The sequence below is a fragment of the Rhopalosiphum maidis genome, chromosome 2, assembly GCF_003676215.2.
Source record: "Rhopalosiphum maidis isolate BTI-1 chromosome 2, ASM367621v3, whole genome shotgun sequence".
In the NCBI taxonomy this organism is placed as follows: Eukaryota; Metazoa; Arthropoda; class Insecta; order Hemiptera; family Aphididae; genus Rhopalosiphum; species Rhopalosiphum maidis.
In genome coordinates, this window is record NC_040878.1 from 25,645,606 (window position 1) to 25,670,185 (window position 24,580).

Sequence of the window (24,580 nt, forward strand, 5' to 3'; positions counted from 1 at the left end):
TCGACATAACTTACATACGCGTACATCAACATGCATATATAATATAGGTAGTCCTATTTCAACGATTTAACATTACTGCGTTTTTATACGCGCCACATTTGGACCTGAGATGTGCCTACGTGCAACGCACCGACTTTCCCGTAGTTTATATTTGTTTATTATACCGAAATCCCGACACTGCGCTAATTATATTATAATATAGAGAACCGTGACGGAAAATCTTACCTTGCCACGGCCTGCACATAATGTATAAATAATTCCTACGCGTCACAATATTAATAATATATTTTATCATGTAATAACAATATCCCCCTGGCCGTAAGTTAATTTCGCATAAAAACTTTCGCAAAAACTTTTACTCGAAGGTTTTTTTTTTGTTTTCACTCTATTCGCGGTTTCATTTTATAATATATATAGGTACCTATACTTTTGTACGCACTCAATTCACTTGTCGTCTACACTCTGAAATGCACGATTTATAGATAATGCGGAGCTTTAAATTTTCGCGTCGCTGGTAAATACTTATATTATTTTTTCGTTATTTTACTGTGATATGTTAAATATATACCATGACATTTACATGACTACATTCAAAATGGCGTTTGTTTTGCCCGCAATGTTTCAATATAATACAAAGTATATTTGTAATAGTTTTTTGAACTTTTGTGAAAGAAATAAAAAATGAAAATTGTCCATTAATCAGTAAAATAATATCGCTCGAGTATTTATTGTTATATATATGACGCACGTACCTACATATAAATACATATACGTGTCGCATCCACTTGATGAAATTGTCCATTTCATGAAAAATTATGAAATTCATAAAATGGAAACCGTTTTTTTCTACTTGGTGAAATATTTAAAAATTTCACGAAATGGATACTAAATTTTATAACGTGTAATTTTTCATCAAATGGCCTTCCGCTTGGTGGAACAAAATATAATATTATAATTATATAATTATAATATTATACTACAATTGGTTCTATAATAACACATAAACCATATACCACAATATTGATATTATTATATTATTATTGTCAATATTATATACTCTTATGATTATATGCGTTCGAACACGTTGTGTATGCGTACCAACGTACCTACTTTAATTACATGTGTACCTATATATATATATATATATATATAATATAATATATATCTAATGCTCGTGTATAGTGTGCGTGCGCGTACTTATACTATATCAAGTGTATACATTAAATTGTAAGCGACGAGTGACGACCTTCTTATAATGTGCAGCAATATCGAAGAGGTCCTTGGATGTTTGATCATTAATTCAAAAAAATAAATAAACAATAAAATACCTGTATATTTATGTTTATTATGATTATCCGAAACGGCGGTGGCGGGGGACTGTTTCCAGTGTTAATTAACGATTTACAGCTACATAATAATAGTATTATATCTATGGGTATATGTGTGTATATAGTGTATGTGTATCGCGGCCGATGTGTGTCATAACTGCTAACACAAATCAGCGCACACCGTGTGCAATGTCTAAGGAAAGCGCCGGCAAAATTCGCAATGTGTCCACGAATGCAATACGTACAATAAACACACATGCTAATGTTATATTTAGGTATTATGACTATATATTGTACATTTGTACACGTTACATAAATATTATATATTATAATTCTATATAAATAACGTCACGTGTTGGCAACGGCCGAATAATAAATTGTAAAAATCGTCGGCGAAGCAACTCTGAAATAAACAATACCTCGTTATTCCGTATTCTAAATCGGCTGACCCAATTATTTTCATTTGTGTGTATACTGAATAATTATCTCTTTTGACTTGCGAAGTAAAGGTATGATTTTGCTTCTTGGCCGAAATTTTATCAATCGGATTGGTATTGCACGCGCTAAAACTCGACCGGACCAACGTTCGATAACTACACTTATATGTATATACTATACATATATATATGTACATCTATATATACATATAGATAGGTACACTACACGTATATTTTGTATGTATATTATGCGATATAATAAAAACAATGCCGAAGGTGGTAACAACGAACGGCGGCTCGTACGGTTCGTGTGGAATGCGTGGCCCATTGTTGTGATCGTGAGACTGTGGCACCTTTTGGTCGTTATTTGAATTATAAATCAATTTGAACATGGCCGGAAATACCGTCGCCGACGAAAAAATAAACGCCCCGCGCTTCTTTCGGCGGCTACTATTCCACACACACATATTTAGTATCTTCTATCACTATTACTTACCTATACATATTATATTATTAATGTACGCTCACAATATTGTATATAATGCATTTAAAAAATATAGCAATTCGGTTTGATATATACGCGTTTAAAACTTATCCTTGTTATTATTTTTTGTTTTCTTCGCGCATATGCAGAGGTAGAGAAACGTAAATGTAAATATGTAATATTATGTTATATATATATATATAATAGAAATAAGTTAATAATAATATTATTATTGTATGTGCACACACACAAGAGCATCATATATTATATCGTAATATTTCATTTTATTTATTTATTTTTCACAAGAACGGGCGATGTCGCGTCGTTTTTTTCGGCACCTTTGTCCGCGCGGTACGTCGTAAATATTGTGCGCACACGTCGTGTTTTTTACAATTTTTCTTTACTCCCGTACCCGTTTATAATATGCATTTATTATTTTCATTATTATTATTAATTTCCACGACGTTTGTCGGCCACGCAGGCATATATATATATATATATATATATATATATATATATATATATATATACAGATACACATAATAATATATATTGCGTGCGGTTCGCGGTTGGCCCGCGCGCCCGTTGTGTGTATGCGCCAACACGAAGGGCGTAGGCTTTGCATGTACATATATAATATTATAATATGATTATTTCCATCAGACGGTGGCGGCGGCGGTTTCTTTCCTCTCTCTGTCGCGCGCGTTACTCGACTGACACGACGGACATAGCAATATATAAACGCGTATATACACATAACTATACTGCCATATAGGCGCGCGCGTATTAATAATTATTACAAGAGTATAATATACGCGGCGGGAAAATAATAATAATAAAAATAAAAAGAGTAGAATTGAAAATTATGTCACTGCTGTAAGTTGTCGTTGAGTAAAACAGGTATATAGCCGCCTGGAGATGCTGTGTGTTCTACCGACGAGTGTGCGTGAGTGCGAGTTGTGTTTCGAGTATAATATACGCAAAATTCATATGAAGGGTGGGTGGGGGGTTACCGTCTTTCGTTTCGGCGTCATTATAATAGTAGAAGGTAGAACGTGATGGCACGTGCACGTGGTGGCCTGCAAGACCCGGTGGAACTGGTAGAATTGTAAATTCGTGTATATTATAAATTATAATATTATACTTATATTTAGCGTTTTTCGCATATACCTACGATATAATATTCATTATATGTGGATTTAACTGCTATACTGGTCGGATTTATGTTTGGTTTAAACGTGTGTTGTATTTAATTTGACTGATTATAGAATATGATTATATAGATGGTGTACAGTTTGAACAGTCTTTTCGAAAAAGTCTATATGATTTTATACAACTGGGAATAATTATTATATTATATTCAATTATTACATAGGTGAGTGTTAAAATTAAAACCCATTATGATTTTTCTCGTTATATCACTTTTAATTTTATTTGGTTGTTCAATAAATCTTAATTCAATAATGTATAATCCTTTTTTACGCATAAAATATATTATCTTGGTGTGTAATGTGTAAGCATGCTATGTTGATTTGAATAAAAACTGGGGTTCACTGATTTATATGTAAAGGTAAAATCTGAGTAAATTTCGTGTGCAATAAAAAAATATTATTTTCGTTGTAAACCTTGTGTCGTTAGCATTGTAGGTATATAAATATATACATTATACAGGCAATATTTATGCGGAGGACATTTTCTGTTCGCATCAACGAAATATATATGCAATTCGTATTTTGATTTTCAAGACACATTATGGCGTATTTTTTTCCTATTGTCTCGCGTTGAAAAAAAGCATACCTAATATAATGGACGCTTATAGGTATTTATCTACTTTTTTTTCTATATTATTGTTTGTCAAATATCTTTCAAGGATTTTTCACCCACTCGGTGGTGCCAATAGTAATAATAATATATACAATCGTACTATAATGGTGCAATTAACAATTAAAACAGACATTTGCCTGTAATACTGGAAATTGGTTATCTGTGTATGTTTTTGCGAAAATAAAAATTAAATTTTCTCGGTGGATTGCTTATTACTAGTTATTAATTAATATTTACAATATAGGTATCTCATCTCATATACAATAATATTGTGTCTGACGTATCACACGCGTGCATACATAAAATATAATTCGCATTGGACCGTATAGTTATTTTTTTTTCAGCTCTGAATTAATTCTATAGCTGAAAAAAATGAAACTATACATATACATATATGTATTATTAAAAAAAAAAAACTAGTACCTATATTTTATGTACAATAACCACGCCGGACCAATAACACATTATACATAGGTATACCATATAATATATAATATCATGATCGTAAGGGGTATATGACAACCGGTTTATACGCGTCTAAAAGAGCGCATAGGCGTTTGGAATACAAATTATTACTCTTCAGGAAGTTCGAATCATTCTCCGTTTGACAGCTTCGAATTCCTAAACAAATGTTTTGTGCGTGCATGTGTTTGTGTGTGTTCATATATATATATATATATATATATATTGTATGTGAAACCCGCCAAAGTCGTTTCGACCGGAAAAAAGGAAATTATACATTTTTTTGTTTTTATTGATCTATATGTGAATAATATAAACTCCGAATTGATTATACAAAAAAAAAAAAAATTATTTCCGCTCTGAGAAAAACAAAAATCGATTACATTACGAATCGTCGCAGAGGCACACACGCGCGCGCGCGTTTCATCACAAACATGATATTATATACTACTATTTATTATCATGAATATTATTATTATCGTTATCATTATTATCATACATCACGCACGGACGAGTCTTATCCTTTACTATAGGCGTATAGCTCGGTATAGGACATAATATCATTGTAACACTAGCTATATATACACGCGCTGCGTATATGTACTGCAAGAACGCGCGTGGGCGCTGCTGCAGTTGTAGGACCTGCAGACACACGGGGTGTGATATATTACGGGTTCGGGTTTAGTATTATTATTATTATTATTATTTCTCTCCGCGTGCACCCGAGGCGAGTGTTGGCGTTACAGACACACAGACACACACACACACACACACATATATATATATAATATATTATGTTTATGTACGTGTGTGTCTATGTCTGTGTATACATGACTTTATATATGTGTGTAGACGACGGCGGGCGGTAGCTAATTTGACTAATGGACCGAGGCCCCGAGAGTGACGCGCGCGTGTCAAAACTGTACGCTCCTTTTTTTTATTATTATTTTCCCCCTAAAATGTCTCTCCTGCTCATTCTTTCTCTCTCACCTCAGCTCCACCTCCTGCAGGTCTTCGTCGTCCAGCTCAACGGCAGCACCAACAGCACCCGTCCGGTCAGACGGTCTTTGTGCGCCGCGTCCAAAGACTCAATTAGTAAATTGACAGCCAAAATAAGTGTCCGACGCGCGGCCCGCAGTGGCGATCAGGCGAGCTGATACTTTTTCGACACACATGCGTACAACACCTATCTACGTGTTTAAATATATATAAATAGTATACTATTATACGGTATCGTAAGTATATATACGCGAGATTGAAAACGGACGTGCTCGCGCGTTTTAATACCGACAGCGTCGGTGTGAATGGTTTTTTTTTATCAATATTATTTATTGTATATTATATTAATATCATATTATTATATTATTATTTTCGAATATTTTTCTTTCGATAATAGTATGCATACCGACAGTGTATGGTAGTATATTATTTTTATTATTAGACTTCATATCGCGCGAGTTATAAACGACTTTTTAATATGTGGCGCATGACATCTTCTCGATATATCCTACGCCGCCGGTCCGCGCTTTGAATCGCCAATTTCTCACGTAATGAAGACCAAACGACAGATATATTGTACTCATATATGACTATATATATTTTATTATTATTATTTTGTTGTTGTACGAGTAGAACCGACGCCGTCACTTCTTCTTCATTATTATACGACGTACGCGTGTACGGTTTTTGATGTGTATGTATGTGTGTGTGCGTGTGTGCAAGACGCGTCATTAGTGACAATTTTCCGACTTCACCTGTCCAACCTCCAAGCACGTAATATATATTTAGTCGTCTCATATACCTAGATACTTCCAAATTGCAGGCCCGGTGCAGCGATTCACCTGTTTTCTCGTTTGTATATAATGCAGATTAAAATTTATAAACACTAAAGTGCGGAGTATTCCTTGAAATTATTGACCGACACCGGTCGTTGGGTTGTTATTAATTTTTTTTCTTATCCTTAATAATTAATAAAGAAATTAAATTCTAAAAATGGATTATTTATAGTATGTATTGTTTGCGTACTAAACATGCTTATTATTTTATTATATAGTGCTATCGTATTAAAATATATTTGTGTTCATTTTTACTAACTATACGTCTATAATACCTAAATGTAACTAACGCCCGCGGATAACCACTACTAATGAATATAACTACCTACTACCTATATTATGTGCGACGCATTTCGAAAAATCGTTAACCGTTATAATATAAACGATTGATAATGTCACGAAAATACATTTACCAACCTTGTATACGGTTGTGTAGTCTTTAACTTCGACATGATCATTAGAATCCCGATGAGTATATATAGGTATATATAAAAATACACTGTCCACCAGACTTTCTCGATTTTACTATCACTTACGAGTACTTATAGTTACGCATATACATAAATATATATACTGTGATAAAAGTCCATTACACAGGAAAAAAAAATAATAATAATAAAACGTATTTTTATTGTCATAAAAACATAGTTATCCACGGCGAATAAGAAAAAATACAGCTACAGCGCACAGAGACGGTTAATTACGAAACAGAGTAATAAAAGTATATAATATAGAAAATGTTCACGATTCATACATACATATTACATACACGCGCGAGCGCGCGCACACACACACACACACACACACACACACACACATACATACATTCATACATACACACACACATGCATGCACACGTATATTACGCACAAGTACACGATTCGAATACTAGTACGCACAGGTGGTTTAGAAAATTCGATAAATTAAAAATATATAAAGCGTTATAATATTCGCATTACGAATGCGCCAGTTGTTTGAGGCGAGAACTCGTTTTTCAATACATAGTACTTGCTTTGATATAATATAATATTATTATAGTGTACGTTATTGGGAGGTGTCCATAAATAGTTGTTCCGTTGTGTACGTGATCGATCGTCTGAACAAAGCGACACGGGTATTAATTTCTAAACACACATTTTATCGATTTACACGAAATCACCGTACACGACGAAGTCGTCGTTTTTATTAACACGATATGACGTACGTTTAAAATCTAATAGTATTTTATGCTGGTGTGATCACACTCGCTGCTCGTTTTCGAAGAATAATATTCATATTATTTTATTATAATCTGTCCAACGTTGTTGGTTAATCGACCGAAATAATATTACATTACCAACGCGGCGGTCTTATGTTGAGCGGTCAGAAATCGGAATATTATTATTATTAATCCGATGCTATGAAAACTGCGAGAATTTCACACGATCAGTGCGAGTGCCCCCCCCCCCACACACACACACATCCACCTCATTGAAACTGTTCTTCGCGTAACACAATATCATAATCATTTTGTCGTTATCAGATATCATTGGATTATAAATTATACTATAGGTACTAACTATAAACCGAAAAGCAAGTTTTATGCAGTACATTTACCTAATTACAAATGGAGTGATTTTATTAATTATCAACTGATCCTGCACCGCGTTTACTTTGACAAATGTAATAGTGCCACTATGCCAGTGATTTAGCCCTGTTTTAAAATGTTTAGATTACACCAAATATAGAATAAAAATTATATTCAATTATAATACATATTTTATCAACGTTTTACTCTATAAAAATAAAACAATATTTATTTTTCGTGAGCTAATAAATCTCTTTAAAATATGTGCCTTTTTTACTATACAAAATGTAAAAATTGACTTCTAAGTTCTTTTTTGATATTTACCTATTTACCAATTTACCAAATTTTAAAACCATGAGTCTATCACGACTTTGCTGTGGATCGTTTATACAGACACAAACATTACCTTTATTAAAATTGATAATACGATAACACGGACAATATGTCATTAGTGAGCACACAGATCACATCAAAGTATTTTCGCTGTTGTGTTTAAACAACTGTATAAACGTTTCGCGCTTTTCTGAAGGGCGCAATCCTGTTTTGTCCTCTCCCGCGGACTTTTGGCCGTATTTTCAAGTGCGCGTTTCGATGGCGTAGATAACACACACGCTGGCCCTCTTTATTCTATCTCTTTCTCTCTCAGCCTCTCTTGGCATTTTTCCTTTTCGAAATGTGCATTATGCGCGCGCGTGTGAACGAATAAAAACTTAGCCCTCTATCTGTGGCCGCCCATCTTCAAAGAGGTCGCATACGCTCGTACCGCACGTAATATATAATATTGCGCGCGCGTATATGTCATATCGTCGTTTTTATTATTATTATTTTCCATAATTGGATGAGGGCCAGAGGCTGTGATTGACGCACGTTTTTGGCACACCCTGTATAGTATGCGGCACAGGCTTGACCCAAACGATTCCTCTTGTATCGCATAATAATATATATATATATCATTATAACGTGATACTAAAATGTAGTTGTGTAATGATATTTATATATAATTATAATTAGTGTATAGTCAACCGCGACTGAAGACGACGATGACTGAGACGAGTTACCAGTGACGCTCTTAACGTTATCATCGTCGTCATATACGGGTGTATACGCACTAGTCACTAGTGTAATAATATGTATCGGCCGTGTGTAATGTCCACCACTTGCGCTATAGTGTATTAATGCCTGTGCAGTATAAATAGTATAATATAATATATTATTTTTGTTACGTAAACGATGGTGTGTACTGTGTTGATACCTACCTAAACGGCGCGCGCGTGTAGCTGTGATTACGCGTGGCTAGGGGCAATGGCATCGCAATAAATCGATTTCAGCGGAAGAAATAAAAAAATATAGCCAATAACGTAACACACGCGCGCCACTGATGTATTATTGACAGGTACAAGCTACTTTATGTGTACATAAACATATATATATATATACAGTATATGTATATAACGTGACTGGTGCAGTGGTGCCGTACGGCCGTATGGTTAAAGTTATATTGGCGAGAGAGACAGACAGACAGTGATCCTGAGGCTGCCCCACCCATATATACCTAAATGCAGACTACTATATGTATATATAATGTATGTTATGCATTTAATATGCATGCGCCGATTGAGTGTCGCGCTGGAGCCTGCGAAACGCATAAATTGCGATACCCCGCGATTTTGTTATGCATATATACGCATCGGTATTATTTGCGTATATATTATAATACCTATAAGGATTTTTTTTGCACAACGCTGGTCAAAAATAATGTTTCAGCCCGTTATAAATGTAACGATATTTACCAAAATATGTCTGTGATGCGTACCTATATACGCTTCGATAAATGGTACGGTTATCAAATTGAATTTAAAAGAAAATTTTAATTTAATACATATTTATACCTCTTTACCGCCAATGCAAAAACTGACGATATTATTGTATTATAGGCACTATCGAAATATTAACACGTGATTTAATTGAACGTTATTTGTACAGTTATGTTTAACTGGCGTCGTGCAAATTCCCAAATATTATAACATTATGATAACTCCTCTTCCACGGGCATCATTCCGCGGCAACGGTGTGACTTGCGGCGATTTGATGAACGATAAAATATACCATAAATATATCGTTGTGTGTTCCCGGTAGAGGAAGACACTGTGACTTTTTTTTTCGACGAAAACAGCGATTTGTATTAATATATTTGTCACATTTTATTGTTACAGGATCGTCGAGAAACATGTGTAGACCGTCTCACTTTTCTCATCCGGCCGCCGCTTGGTTGAACGGCGGCAACAACAATAACAATAACAACAACAACAACAACAACAACGGCAACAACCAGTTGGACACCAAAATGCAATCGTCGTCGCCCGGGGGCGGTTGGTATTCGTCGTCGCCAACAGTGCAAGACGACTCGCCATCGGCGGTCGCCTCTTCGTCCAAAGACATGCAACATTCCGGCGGAGGTGGTGGCAACAACGGTGGCGGCGGCGTCGGCGGCGGACACCCGATGTTCACGTTCCCGCCGACACCGCCCAAGGACAGCACGCCCGACTCGATGACCACCGCCACGACGACGGCCACGAGCTCGTCGTCGTCGTCGTCGTCTTCGAACAGCGCGGCGGCCGCGGCGGCTGCTGCAGCCACTGCCTACTCCATAGCGTCCATGGGAGTATTCCTGCACCCGGACAACCATCAAGGATGTGGCGGAGGTGGCGGAGGCGGAGGCGTTGGAGTCCAGGACGTGAAGCCGTCCATGCTGGTGGCCGGTGGCTCGTCGTCCAAACAGCGCGAAGGTACCTCGTCGTCGAGCGGCGCCACGTCGCCCGGCAGCTCGACGTCTGCCTCGTCCTCGTTTAACGCGTACCACCTGAACCACCATCATCACCACCTCGGAGGCGGCGGCGGCGGTCAACACGAACCGGCCGCCGGCACCGCCGCCCCGACGTCCTCGTCGTCCTACACCCATTATCCCTATCACCATCACCATCACCACCATTCGGCTATCGCTCCCGCCGTTTTTTCGCCCGCCAAACACCCCTCGTCCTCATGCCATTCGCCCGGCACCAACGCCATGAAAAACTCCTCGTCCTCGTCTTCCAGAAATAAGTCTAGGACCAGCGCCGGTAAGACCATTTTGCCCCAGACACGTACGCATAATAATAACCGCCTATAACGATCTATACAACACTATATATTATTATAATATTGCGTATATTATAGATCGAATAATATAATAATAAAAATGATATATAATTATTAACACTGGATTTTCACATTTTTATTTTTTATACACTAACAAACTAACCTATAATGTATATATAGATATACACTAAATAAATGCATAATTTAACATAACTTATTCCTCTAACACTGTATACATCGCTTCTATATCGAGTAATATAATTTTAGCTACTTACTATCTATACGTTTACATATACATCATAAATATATTAGCCACTCAATACTTTAGTCTTACTCCATCACATACATATACTTGTCAACTCATTTACCAATGTCTATACATAGGGACTGGGGATTCTTGTACGATATATTTTTGTATTAAAATGCAAAATAAAAATCAATATTTTGGTACCTACATATTATATCCGTTTACTGTTTTTATAAATTTGATAAATAATGCGAAACGCATAAAATTGTACTCACGAGTACAATTCATACATCGTTTAAAGTACTGCAGTATTGAATATCATACATTATATTGTATACCGCATGTTAATTATATATATTTAATAAGCTATCTCACCTCAAGTTTGTCTTATGTTTTATAATAGCCAACCTGATTCTGCGCTAGTGTTTTTGCTTTTAAACACGTGCAATAATAAATACATTTATGGATGCAACGACGTTATGTGTTGCACAGTTTTCGTAAACAAATAAATATATTATTATATTCCGTCGCCATATTATAAATTTAATATATAACATATACTAAGTTTTATGATAAATCATTTTATATTATATAGGTTCACGGATTCATATTATTATATATCCGCGGTCGAGCGTATTCGCACAAATTATGGCGGTACGTTCGAGATTAATTACATGATTATCGTTTTTTATTGCTTTCCCGTCGACACAAAGTACCTATGCAATTTTCGTTTTATACATATTTCATAAATTCTTCGCGACCATACGGCTATGCGGTAATGACATTCAAACCTTCATACGCAATTTACACGAAGATCATAAGAATTTGCCTGTACCGTGTCACTGATTTTGTATGTACGAAGCTTGTATCTTCGTATATGTGTAATAACCATAATTAATTCACGATATAATCCTTACCACCGTTTTTATCATTTAACGAAAATGAAAATATTCTTAGGAATTATTAGGATAAACTCAATGATTTATATTATGACATACGTTTATTTATGTTTTATTTTAGCTCGGTTTAATAATCGATGAAATTGAACAATTTTAAATTTTAGCACTTGTCTATGTGTACCTATATAAGATATAATAATATGTTGTATCATTTTAATATATTACTAGTATGATGTTTAATTTATGCTGTTGGCTTTATTACTCGCCCAGATGACTATTAAATAATTACTTACATATAGCTTATTTAAAAAAATTCAAACAACATTAACAACTACACACTTACATACAAGAAAGATACACAATAAAAAATCCGGAGATTTCTAGTCACGTCGGCTCCTATTAAAATCTCTAAATTAGTTAATCGTACATTTAAGTATATTATGATACATAAACCTGCTATACGTATATTCCTATGTGTATTATAGTATAATATTATTATACGATATGTTTTCATCTCACATGTCTCGCAATCGAACAACTTTTGAACGTATAATTCTGTTATAATAGTAATATAACGATGTGTGCGCGTAGTCTCGCGTAATGTCATCAACCCGTCTCGATAGATTTGTCAAGGTTGCTTGCAACAGCAGCAACAGCAACGTAGGTACCCGTACCCAGTCTATCATCGTCGTTATATTATAATATCACATATTATTATATTTACGGAGGAGGTCGTTATGAACGATAAACGCGTTTTTTGGAAACTAACATGTTCCAGCTATTTTGTTTAGTAGATCCAGACCCAATGATTAATGCGCCACATAGCGAGATTTAACCACTGCGACAGTATTATTAAATATATTTTTTTAAATGATTTCGTTTTATTCTTAAATGTATTAAGTACATATTATTGAATCAATTAGATATTTATAAAAATATACTTTTCTTAGTCGTATATCTAGGTAGATCAACGTTAAGACAATTTATAAATTATTCTCATATAATATAATAATTATTCTAAATATCAAACCGTCATCACCACGTATATTAAGGAATATGTACGAGAGAATATTATGTATTATATATGCTTAAAATGAGTACCTACTATTATATACATAATTTATGTCCGCATGCTGACCAAAGTTTTTTTATTCTTCATTTCAACTTACGTTATTATAGTTACCTCCACGCGACACCGGAGTGACCGCCATATTGGCTGCGCGGGCCGCACGTTAATGGTACCTACTTATATATATATATATGTATACCGACTGAAGCATAACGATTTGCCGACATTACACACACACAGACATACGATGTAAATAACATAATTTTACAGCTCTCGTGATTAGTGAAACAAAAAATACTCGCATATTCTTTTTCCTTCCACGATGACAACACCCCTGTTGACTTAAAAATATTATTATCATTATTATTATTATTATTATTTTACTTCCGCTTTGAAACCTGTGTATATATATATATTATATATATATTTATAGGCACTTTCTTCTTCATTCACCGCTGCAGTAGGTATATATTATATACAAATTAACAACATATATACTAACATGGCGTTTGGTTGAGGGGTGTTTCGCTTGCTGAAATTTAATTAAATAATACGATGCATTAATGTACCTATACTTAATCTAAATATTTTTTTCGCGCGCATCAGTGGCGCCATTTCAATTCTAAACGAGGCCAATAATTTTGTACATTTTTTTATTCGTGCGTTTATTAACATATTATAATTGCTTACTTTTACTCTTCTCTAAATTATATTACGTTGCAATGACGCAGCTTACACTTAATTAATTAGTTAATTTTTGAGCATGAAAAAATGCTACGTTTATAAATTATAATAAATTATGAACGGCTCTTTATATTTTATCGCAGGCCAATTATCGTTTAAATTGCTCTTATTTCAAATGGCGCTCCTGATCTCTGCAGCTCGTATTGTGGTTAAATAAAAACCACAAATCTAAATGCTTTTAATAATATTCTATATTTTAGTACATTTAGGTAATATGTATGTAATTGGGTTAAGTTCGCGCGCGCAAGCATAAAGAAAAAAATACTACAAAAACGACCTCGAATCGAGTTTTGGTTGAAATGAGTCCTTGGCCCGGAGTTGGGTGTACGTGGCACGTATATATAATAATATAGTATAGTTTAAGTACCTACGTAACGCGCAAGCGCGCTTCAATCCGTTTCCTGCGGAGAAGAGACCGTAACAACGTTGATGCACGCTGCGATCGTATTAATAATAAATCTTCGTCATTAAATCGATTTTCAGCGCACAGAATATATATAATATATCTGTCGTTGCAGATCGTGTACGATATCATACACCCCGGCGCAGTTGACGAAACTAAAATGGAACGCACTTTTCATGTGGTTTAACCGCACGTGCTGCAACGTATTTAGTGACACACGTTTTCATGAGACGAGATTGCATTTTTTTATTTTCATGAATATCTTATCGTTGTATCTATGCTAGGGTGAATTTCACTGTTTCAAATTTTATCGCGTCCTTCCCATTCTCACACCACCTTTTTCTAGAAAAAAATTATAAGCATTCCCTTGATAGTCTATGTAATAATATATATCATAATATGTGTATATAGTCTCTTCCTACTGGATTTAGGAGCAAACGACGTCATTTTACGACCAACTGCGTTTTACGATTTTCTGGATTATACGTTTTCCTTTTTTACAGTTGGACTTCTTTTTATCGTCCCTTAAACTCAGTCGAGTTGTTAAAAACAAAAACTGGGTCAGTCGTCATTTTTCTCGAATTATTCTACTAATTTCATACTCACATAATTTATACCATTTATATTTATATGATTGAATGGCATGAGGGGTGCGATAACGGTTTTTTCTTTTCGTTTGGACGGTTGATCCTTAAATACATTCTTACTATATATATATATAATATAATATGAGTACGCGTGTACACAGTCGGATCGGTTAAAAACTCAATTTTCCAAATGACCAGTTGCCCGTAAATACACATATTATATATATAATATATAATATACAGAGAGAGAAAAAAATATCAATTCTAAAAGAGGGTATTCGGAGTTGGGTATAAAATATCTTTTAAGAAGATTGGAAATAAAATCTTTTCTATGTGTATATGTAGTATACACACAACAATGAACCTCCTCACGTATACACAAACCATACACTCAGTTGACAGCTAATAATATAACAACGACGACCCTCGCGAAAAATAAAATAAAATAAGTCTCTTGAGTGAAAAGTAAACATATACCTACAATATTATACACGTACACTCGCGCACTGCAGTAGGTGTACCCATATATTTATGTGGGTATTACGGGCGCACAATATAATTTTCGTGCCGGCAGCAGCTCGTATATACATGTGTGTGTGTGTGTACGCGCGCGCGCGCGCGCGTGTATTCCAATGGGCATTCCGGGTAATGATACGCTATACAGTCTAATTAGTGGTGAAATTTACATACCAACGGTCGTTTCTAGTGCCCACGCATCACGAACTGTACACATCGCGGTTGTTGTCGTTGTTGTACCTATTATTTATTTTATTATTATCATTTTTTTTCGTTATTAGACGTTATTACATTGTTGTACCTATATGTATACATATAAATACATTTATAGGAGAAGGTAATATAATATAACCATATACCTATATGTATACCCGCTCCGTTGTCATTGTATATACATATATGTGCGTGCACATATATTTTGTTAGTAATGTTTTGGTAGTCGCAATAATAATAGTATACCTACCTACCGTGTGCGTGTAGGTGGGTATATATAGTTGCAAAAGTTCGAAATGAGACTGCGGAGAGATCCACACACATGGGTACATATTATCATATATAGTTAACTGCAGCGTTGTTTCTCTGGGACGAATAGGTTAAAAAAATAACAAAATAAAAATATACGCGTATGTGCTCTCTCGTGGGTAATTACCCACAATACGTGTGTACATTATAGGTGTATATAAGTATCTATCTATATAGCGAGAAGTTCGTGATGCTGGGAAGAGATAATGGCCGGGTGCTGGGTTATATTGTGGCTATTAATTTGGAAAGGAGCTGCTGCTGCTGCTGCTGCTGCTGCTGGTGGTGGTGGTGGTGCAGTGGTGTGCACCTATATGTAATGTAGAAACAGCCTACTTATAACGTGAAATTGAATACGATAAATATACATACGCGCGATTGTGTGTGGGTATTATAACGTACGTATAATGTAGAAAAGGGATTTTTCGTCATCGTCCATCGGCTAAAACACAACCACACCGGTGCAGTGTATACTTATCTATATTATATACGCATGATAATATAGTATATAGGTACCTGCGGTAATATATGCGCTCGAGACGAGGTCGTTGGTTGAATGCCTGTATTTTATTATTATTTTTCGAACATTTTTTTTCTTTTCTTTTTTGGCTTTCACACTGCGAAACGCTTACATGCGTCTTACCTTACCTATAATACCTATACCGACACGACGTGTGATTAAACGGTTTTTTTCGTCGTTCGGATAATAGTAGCGCAACGCCACACCTTTGGCGCGTGTACCTAATGTAATTATAAAATATTTTTTAAAAATAAAAATAAAGATTTCTTATTTTATTTTTACTTTCAGTCCCACGCCGTGTGCGTGATCCTTTTCATCGATCACTCACTCTCTTCGCAATACAATAATAATAATATTATAATACAATAAATAATAATATGTTAAAATCGTTATGCAGCTACCCTATAATATAGGTATATTATTGCAATTATAACATAACCACGCGTGTAATAATATTATACTTATATAGACCCGCAATTGCTTGCATGATGTGCTGATGTAATAATAGAATATATTTGGAAGATATGGTATATTTACAAAGTGTTTAATTTTTAGTGTACAATTGTTAAATGCTCCAAATACATTCTGTATAATATGCATAATAAAATATGATGATACGGTGCGTAGTCAATCTCTGAGGTTAATAGCTGGTACAAGAACGATAAACACGGTCTAATCATTTGATAACACGACTGAAGAATGTAAAACAAAATCTACGATATTTTTTGAATCAAGCAACGTCTAAGCATCAGAGAATAAATTATTACCGACTAATATTACTAGTTTACCTACTTCGATATACCATGTAATTGTTAGTAATATCAAATATTACGCCGCTCCACGACCACCGGATAGGGGGAGGACTCTGGGTCATTTAAAAAACGAATAAAAAAACCAAAATAATTATAAGCCCCGTTCATCCGGCCCAGAGACCTCGCCTTTGCTGGGTACGCGCACTGTATATATAATATTTTATTATCATATTATATATGACATCATAATATAACAAATAGGTGCCTATACTATAATATAGATTGGTGGTGTAATGCATATAAACATATTTGGGACGTTTGGCTATATAATATAACGCACTGATATAATAAATTATATATTATGTATTGTATGTATATACACGAGTTTTCGTATTTATACGCGTGTACGCGTTGTGTGTTTGTTTGCAGAAGGACGAGAGTGCGTGAACTGCGGAGCCACGTCGACTCCATTGTGGAGGAGAGACGGCACCGGACACTACCTGTGTAATGCGTGTGGCCTCTACTATAAAATGAACGGGCAAAACCGGCCGCTGATTAAGCCCAAGAGACGTCTGGTGAGTAATATCGCCACCATTGTTCGCTTTTGGCGCTCGTTATATATTATATTATATATACCCAAGCTGAGCTCGCGTGTATATCATGTGCGCGCGCGTGCGTGCGATTGTATGTGTGTGTGTGTGTTTGTAATGTGTATGCACAATGAAATTATTGTTCTGCCGTGTGCATATGTTTAATATAAATATAAAATAAAATAATATATTTGCCCCGACCCCGAGAAATCGCGTTGGAATTTAGACGCGAATGGTTAAAAAAAAACCGAATGCGACATCGACGACGTCACACGAATATCATCGATCCGGTACAATATTATGGGTTTTTATTGAATTATTATTATGGTGCTACCCGGTCTAGGGTTAGTAACTAAATACCTATGTATTATTATTAATATAATCAACGACATTTTTCGAGAATCCGCGCGCCGCCGACCCACGTGTGCCTCTCACGAAGGTCGTCGTATTTTTCGTCTTTTTTTCTCCATTTTAATATATAGTTTTTAATATTATACTCTCTACTTAATAACAATAATAGTATGATATATGTTTATACGTTTGTATAACTGATTGACTTACGTCTGTTTTTCCGTCCGCAAAAAATGTAAATTTGTTCTCTTCAAACAATATTTTATGTTCCACGTGCCGGACGACAAAAACAAGGTCCTAATTTGTAATATATCTCCCACTATCCCCCCGAGCGACACATGCACACACGCGCGCAATATGTTATTTCCTATTATATAATATTATTCTATATACATATAAATGATGTAGAATTTATGAATAAATTGTCCGCGCGCGAGTTTCAAATAAACCGTCTGTTAAGTATAATTTAAAATATATAATATATTATGTGCTGTATTATGGCATGCTAAAACACGAGTAACGACCTTATATTCGTGCGTATCTAAAAAAAAAAAACGGGAAAAATGTTAAAAAAAAAATTTATCCCTCCACCACCTACATATGGTATAAAATATAAATATTAGATCGTACTTTTGTAGAATGATTATGCGGATGGTATAGAAAATATTAATATTACGTCTTGCAATGGGTTGCATTTGATTCGATATTTGTAAATTTTCAATTTATTTTGTGCATAGAATTATTATGTTTAATATATGTAGGTTTACTTGCGCCTTACCTATACTATTATTGGGTGAAACGCAACTGTCAGTGTCGGAGGCGGTGGCAGAGGCGAAGGCGGTATGTGGTGTGTATCGACCAAACTACGTTTTCATATATAATGTAATGTTATATTATTTTTTACACAGCTCGCGAATATGCGATCGCAAGGAGGGTGGACACACACACAAATACGTAATTACAAAACCGCGGAAATTAAAAAAGCAAACGTAATCATCGTTGCTGCTATTCAGTATATATAAATCAATGATTTCAACCGTCACCACCGCTACTGCCGCACAGGGACCGCCTATATATTCGTATATAATATATATTGATTTTTCCGTCTACACGCTGCTGTATACACATCTATTCTATAGTATACATTTTACGCGATTATATTATATAATATATATATTTGTATATGTCTGCGTGTGTATTATATCGTCCCCCTGCATATATAACACTATGTTTCCTATGTATTTTACACGGTCGTCGCGCGCTGGTGGGAAAGCTGCACGAAAAACGAAGGGCGACAGCTGTTGGGCCCGCGGGGAGTAGCCATGTTCGAAATTCGTCCCCTTTGCTCGAAACCCCGTTTACTTTTTCATTTTTATTTTTCTTCGTTTGTTTTTGTCCCCGACAATAACCGGTTACCACGCTCGGTTACTCCTCGCGACCATCATTTGACGCGTATCATTATATTATATTCGTCAACACCGGCCAATCATTGGACGAGTCGTATCGCGTAGCGTGTTGTATCTTGTATGTATAATATATATGTTATAAATGCGTGTGGGAATTTCTTTGAACGAAAAAACAATTTTAATATCGGATGTTCATCAAAACTTGCGTGACATATTTTAAAAGTTTGCGTGTTACTATAATTATTGTACTTTATGCTTGATTTTAACACTTATACAATAGTATAAATAAGTAACTACGAAGTTTATTTTTCTCTTCCGTATCCGAAAATATCGCCCACTGCTGTATAGAAAAAATTTCTCTCACACATTTTATGCAATATAAACATCTTTCAAACATAACCTATTTTATAATAATACAAAATACACATTGTAGCGGAGTCGACTGAATCGAACGCGTTATTATTTGTTATTATTATTATTATCGTACGATCGCCAGTCGCAGCACGAGGTACATATGCCTAACATAATATATTATATTTATATCATCGTATTATAATAGTCGTACAAATTTGTCTCGCCGTGTCACATTCGGTCGGCCTTTTTTCACTATTGCACGCACACGCATAATATTATATGCATAGTTATAATAACATATTATATTATATACAATTTTTTATTCATTTTGTTATGTTCCATACGCGTAATAATATATGATATTATAATATGCCGCGATATCGGTTAAACCGACGGCGGCGGCGGCGGCCGGGACCGACCTACTATATACCTCCTCCTCTTCCCCTGGCCGCCGCCGTCGACCAAATTTACATATAATGGGAGCACCGCTGCGCTGTACATACACACAGGACTTATAGAGGACGCGTACATAATATACACTATATTGTGTGTGTGTGTTTGTGTGTTTATATACATAACGGTCGGACGGCGCGCTTACATCGTGTTCGGAACTGAGCAGTATATAATATATATCGCGTGCCAGCAAAGCGCGTTCAGTGCATAACACTTTCGGGTGCGTACACCTATATATAATATAACGTAGTGTTATATTATACATGGAATAAAGTATCCGAAAATATGAATTATTACCGTCGGCGTAACTGCCGCGCCTCCTTGTTCTTATTTTATTTTCGCACTTGTGTCCGACGGGCGACGGTGCAATAAAATATTATATAATACGTTATAATCGTCGCCGTTCGGCATAATGGTCTTTTTTACTACCCCTCGCCCACCAAGCACGTGTGTTACTGCAACGAATGTGTTAAAAATTTCAACCAATCGACGATCTGTTTCAACATATAGATTCAAAACGCTCAAGACTGATTATTACAAGTTGTTAAGTCGTATTATACAATGCAATTATAATAATCTAAACGGAATTTTTGTGTTCAGTAACATCGTTGTAACATTCGTCCAGTTCATGACTGATTGGCTCCAAATTTTACGTCCAAGAGGAAGCCCCAAAATATTTATTTTACAACTCCCCACGGCTTATTTGTGCACACCAACATTGAAAATCCTGTAGATATATTACATACTATAGTTTATACGAAAGGTATACCACGACAAATTTAATAACTCGTGTATACAATAATTATACAAGATGATCTACTAGAGCTTTTGAATTAACTAAAAAACCAAACCAACTTCTATATTTCAAATTTAAATCAAAATAATTAAAAATATGGTCTAATACTAAACAATTTTAAACTTCAGTTATGAATAAATTAATTATTAAACAACCAAATTATAGTCACTATACTTGATAAATCACCCTGTTTATTCAAATATATTATATTATAATTTTATGATGAGGCTAGTACCCACCGGATAAATAATCATATACTGTACATGTTTAAAAATACATACATCATGGTACACTACTCACCGCACAGGATCAAACCAATCGAGTGTTATCTAGCTTTTTCAACAGTGGACACACGCATAACAGTGTGGTTTATATGCTGTACCCTGTAACCACTAATGCTGCGCACATCCCACAAACCACGTGATACGATTTCGTTACACCAAAAAATTATATATGTATAAATGTTTATACTGAAGAAAAAAGTATTAGCTAGTCGGGCAAGAAGGGGAGATAATCCGATTTCACCCGAATCAGTGGTCCAAACAATTCAATTTCTACATACTTTAGTCGTTTTATTTGTAGCGCAAATAAACTGCATGCACCGTCGCCGATTACGACACTACAACTGGTCCGCGTCCGTCGACGACGATAATAGGCATTTAATTACATGCCATGATGTATATTAATATATTATATTTGTTCCGATTGCTGAGCAACGAAATCTTCTTTGCGATTTTCACCATCTTTCAAATAGAATAATACTCTATATTCCGACTATTTATTTGGACACGACGTATCAGACAGTTTTCGTCCGGCACGTTCCGGTGCAGCGTTTCGCGCGCAGTCCGTCCGTTCTGCCCGGCGCGTACCATTGTCTGCTTTTACTTTTCGACGTTCGCGGCATAATTTAAACAACAAAAATAGCAATTATAATACATCGCTAGGACCACAACGTATAATATTTTATGATACGCTATTGAGCATCGAAAATGGAGAGAAATCACACCTATATAATATGTATAACATACATATTATAAGGCCTTGGGCGAAGGTTTGATTTACGAATAATTACTACTTTCGGCTCTGCAACGCATCTTGCACATAGTATATGACACTTATTTTACTCTCCCTCAAAGAAATTGAATATACCGCCCATGCTGGGGGGTATAATACGTACAATTATTACCAATATGTGTATCATTCAAGTATAGTATTAAAAAAAGTTAAAATTAAATTTAAACTTTTAAACTTAAATCGTTTGTTAATATTGTAATTGGCCTAAATAAAAAATATATATAATAATAATTATTGTTATGATAATTATAATTATCAACTAAAGTTGTTAAAATAAACGTTGTAATAACTTATCTTTATCAGTTAATATTTAAAAAATAGTACATTGAATTAGAACTAAGTTTATTCATATCTATTAGGTACTAGCAAATTGTTGTATACAATTAATTTTAACGAAAATAAGCAAACAAACATTTTTCATATAAATTTATGGTGACAACTGTAAATTATTAAAGGCATTTGTGTATATTATTTAAACAATTTTAATTGTAAGCAATTACCTTAACATGTCTAAATGTGTGGTATAAATATGATTAAATTAATTTTATTTTTATGGGTTAAATTAAATTTGTTAACTTATTAACTTTATAAAGTTAAGACTCTTTAAAGTTAAATATTATATTGCTTGTTAACTATTAACTTAACATACTCTCCAACACCGTTGATCTAACTAAATTTCATCTCAAGCCAAATTGTTTCATTAACTTGCTTCGCTTTGATTATATTAGTCGACATGTGGCCATATAATATATGTACCTACCTATGAATAGTTGAAATGCGCATATATATTATATAGTTTAAATGTATTGAGGTGTATCGGTCACAACTCACGATTTTTTTTTTTATATATTCATTTAGTATAGGCTATAGATACACACACCTAATATACTTATACCTAAACCTATTGTATATGTAATCGCACACGCGATGATATTATGTAGATTACGTCGTATACCCATCTCGCGGCAAATCGTCGTGCGCGGCAGTATATAAAATATATATAATATGTAGACCCGGGAGTTAATTAGGGCAAAGCCCCCGTGCGCGAGCGTAAATATAATAATATATATAATGCTAAAACGCGCCCGGTGCAGGCGGCACGTCAATCCTTACATGGCGAACAGTGGCGGCCGTACCGCCCGCAACCGGCTGTCGGTCAAACCGCCGCCGCTTTCGTATATTACCGCGGTCGTGTATGTATATAAATAATATACCTACCCAAGACCGAGTGGTGTGCAGCGCGCATAGTGCAAAGAGTATGCAAATGTCGTTGTCGGTCGTATTATTATTTAAAGAAACACAAAAGTAATGATGGAGAAAAAAAAGCACGCGAGTCAGTCGGCGGCGTGATTGTGAAATACACGCCGTATCGTTGTCGTCGTCGGGGAGACCTCCCGATTGACCGGGCCCGGTTGATCCGACGACAACAGAATGGCAGAGGACGCGCGACGACGACGATAACGGTCGTTGACAACCCCGCTGCCGTGGTCTTCTAATTGAACTCTGCCGCCGCCGCCTTGCAAACGTTCGTTTTTTTACATACATTATTTTATTATATTAACATTATATAAATGTTATTAGGTATTGTTTTCTATTCGTCAATCGTGTTTCGTTCGTGTAAAAAATAGTTATCACAAAATATATACGCGCACCCTCTGTCAAAAAAATGTAATGTTCTTGTGCTGAGCTTTTGTATTGCCGTTATCGTTGAAGCTATAATGTAATATGTGCATATAAGTTTACAATCCTCGTATACGAAATGTTACGTTTTTCGATTGTCACAACAAATCCGTTGCCAAGGGATACGCTTCGTGTATAGAACAGTGTGTCGTACGGTCAACCCGTGTTGTATACAACATAATGGTGAAAAATAAAAACTCATAGTATCCATTTTTAATACGCATAGGAGGTATATATTATTTTTTAATAACGTACCTATACGCGTGCTGCAATGTATCATCGTCATTCGTCAGTCGCGGGTCGGTCGACCGTTGGAAATTCGATTGTTTATTTTTTTTTTTTTTACGTCATCCGATTTCCGAATAGGTGTGGGGTTCGACTTGGCCATACCCGCCCTCCGCAAACACTACCGGCTCTAGGACCCCCGCGTCGCGCCATTTTCACCGGGCCGGTATTGAAAAAAAAACCGTACAATATAAAATATAATATCATACACCTGAATGGGAAAAATAAAAAAACGCACACGGAAATAATGGGAATTAAAAAAA

The 24,580-nt window shown here is 35.3% G+C and overlaps 1 protein-coding gene across 2 annotated transcripts in view; it reads left to right on the forward strand.

The window, feature by feature from the left end:
* LOC113554275 (GATA-binding factor C) overlaps positions 1-24,580 on the forward strand; it is a 56,500-nt gene that overhangs the window by 13,615 nt on the left and 18,305 nt on the right. The window contains exons 3-4 of one of the 2 annotated variants that reach the window (XM_026958038.1): positions 10,151-11,053; positions 17,758-17,903. In XM_026958038.1, the coding sequence (XP_026813839.1) occupies positions 10,151-11,053; positions 17,758-17,903 (1,049 nt within the window). The remainder of the gene's footprint in view (positions 1-10,150; positions 11,054-17,757; positions 17,904-24,580) is intronic. The other variant, XM_026958039.1, reaches the window with a different exon arrangement.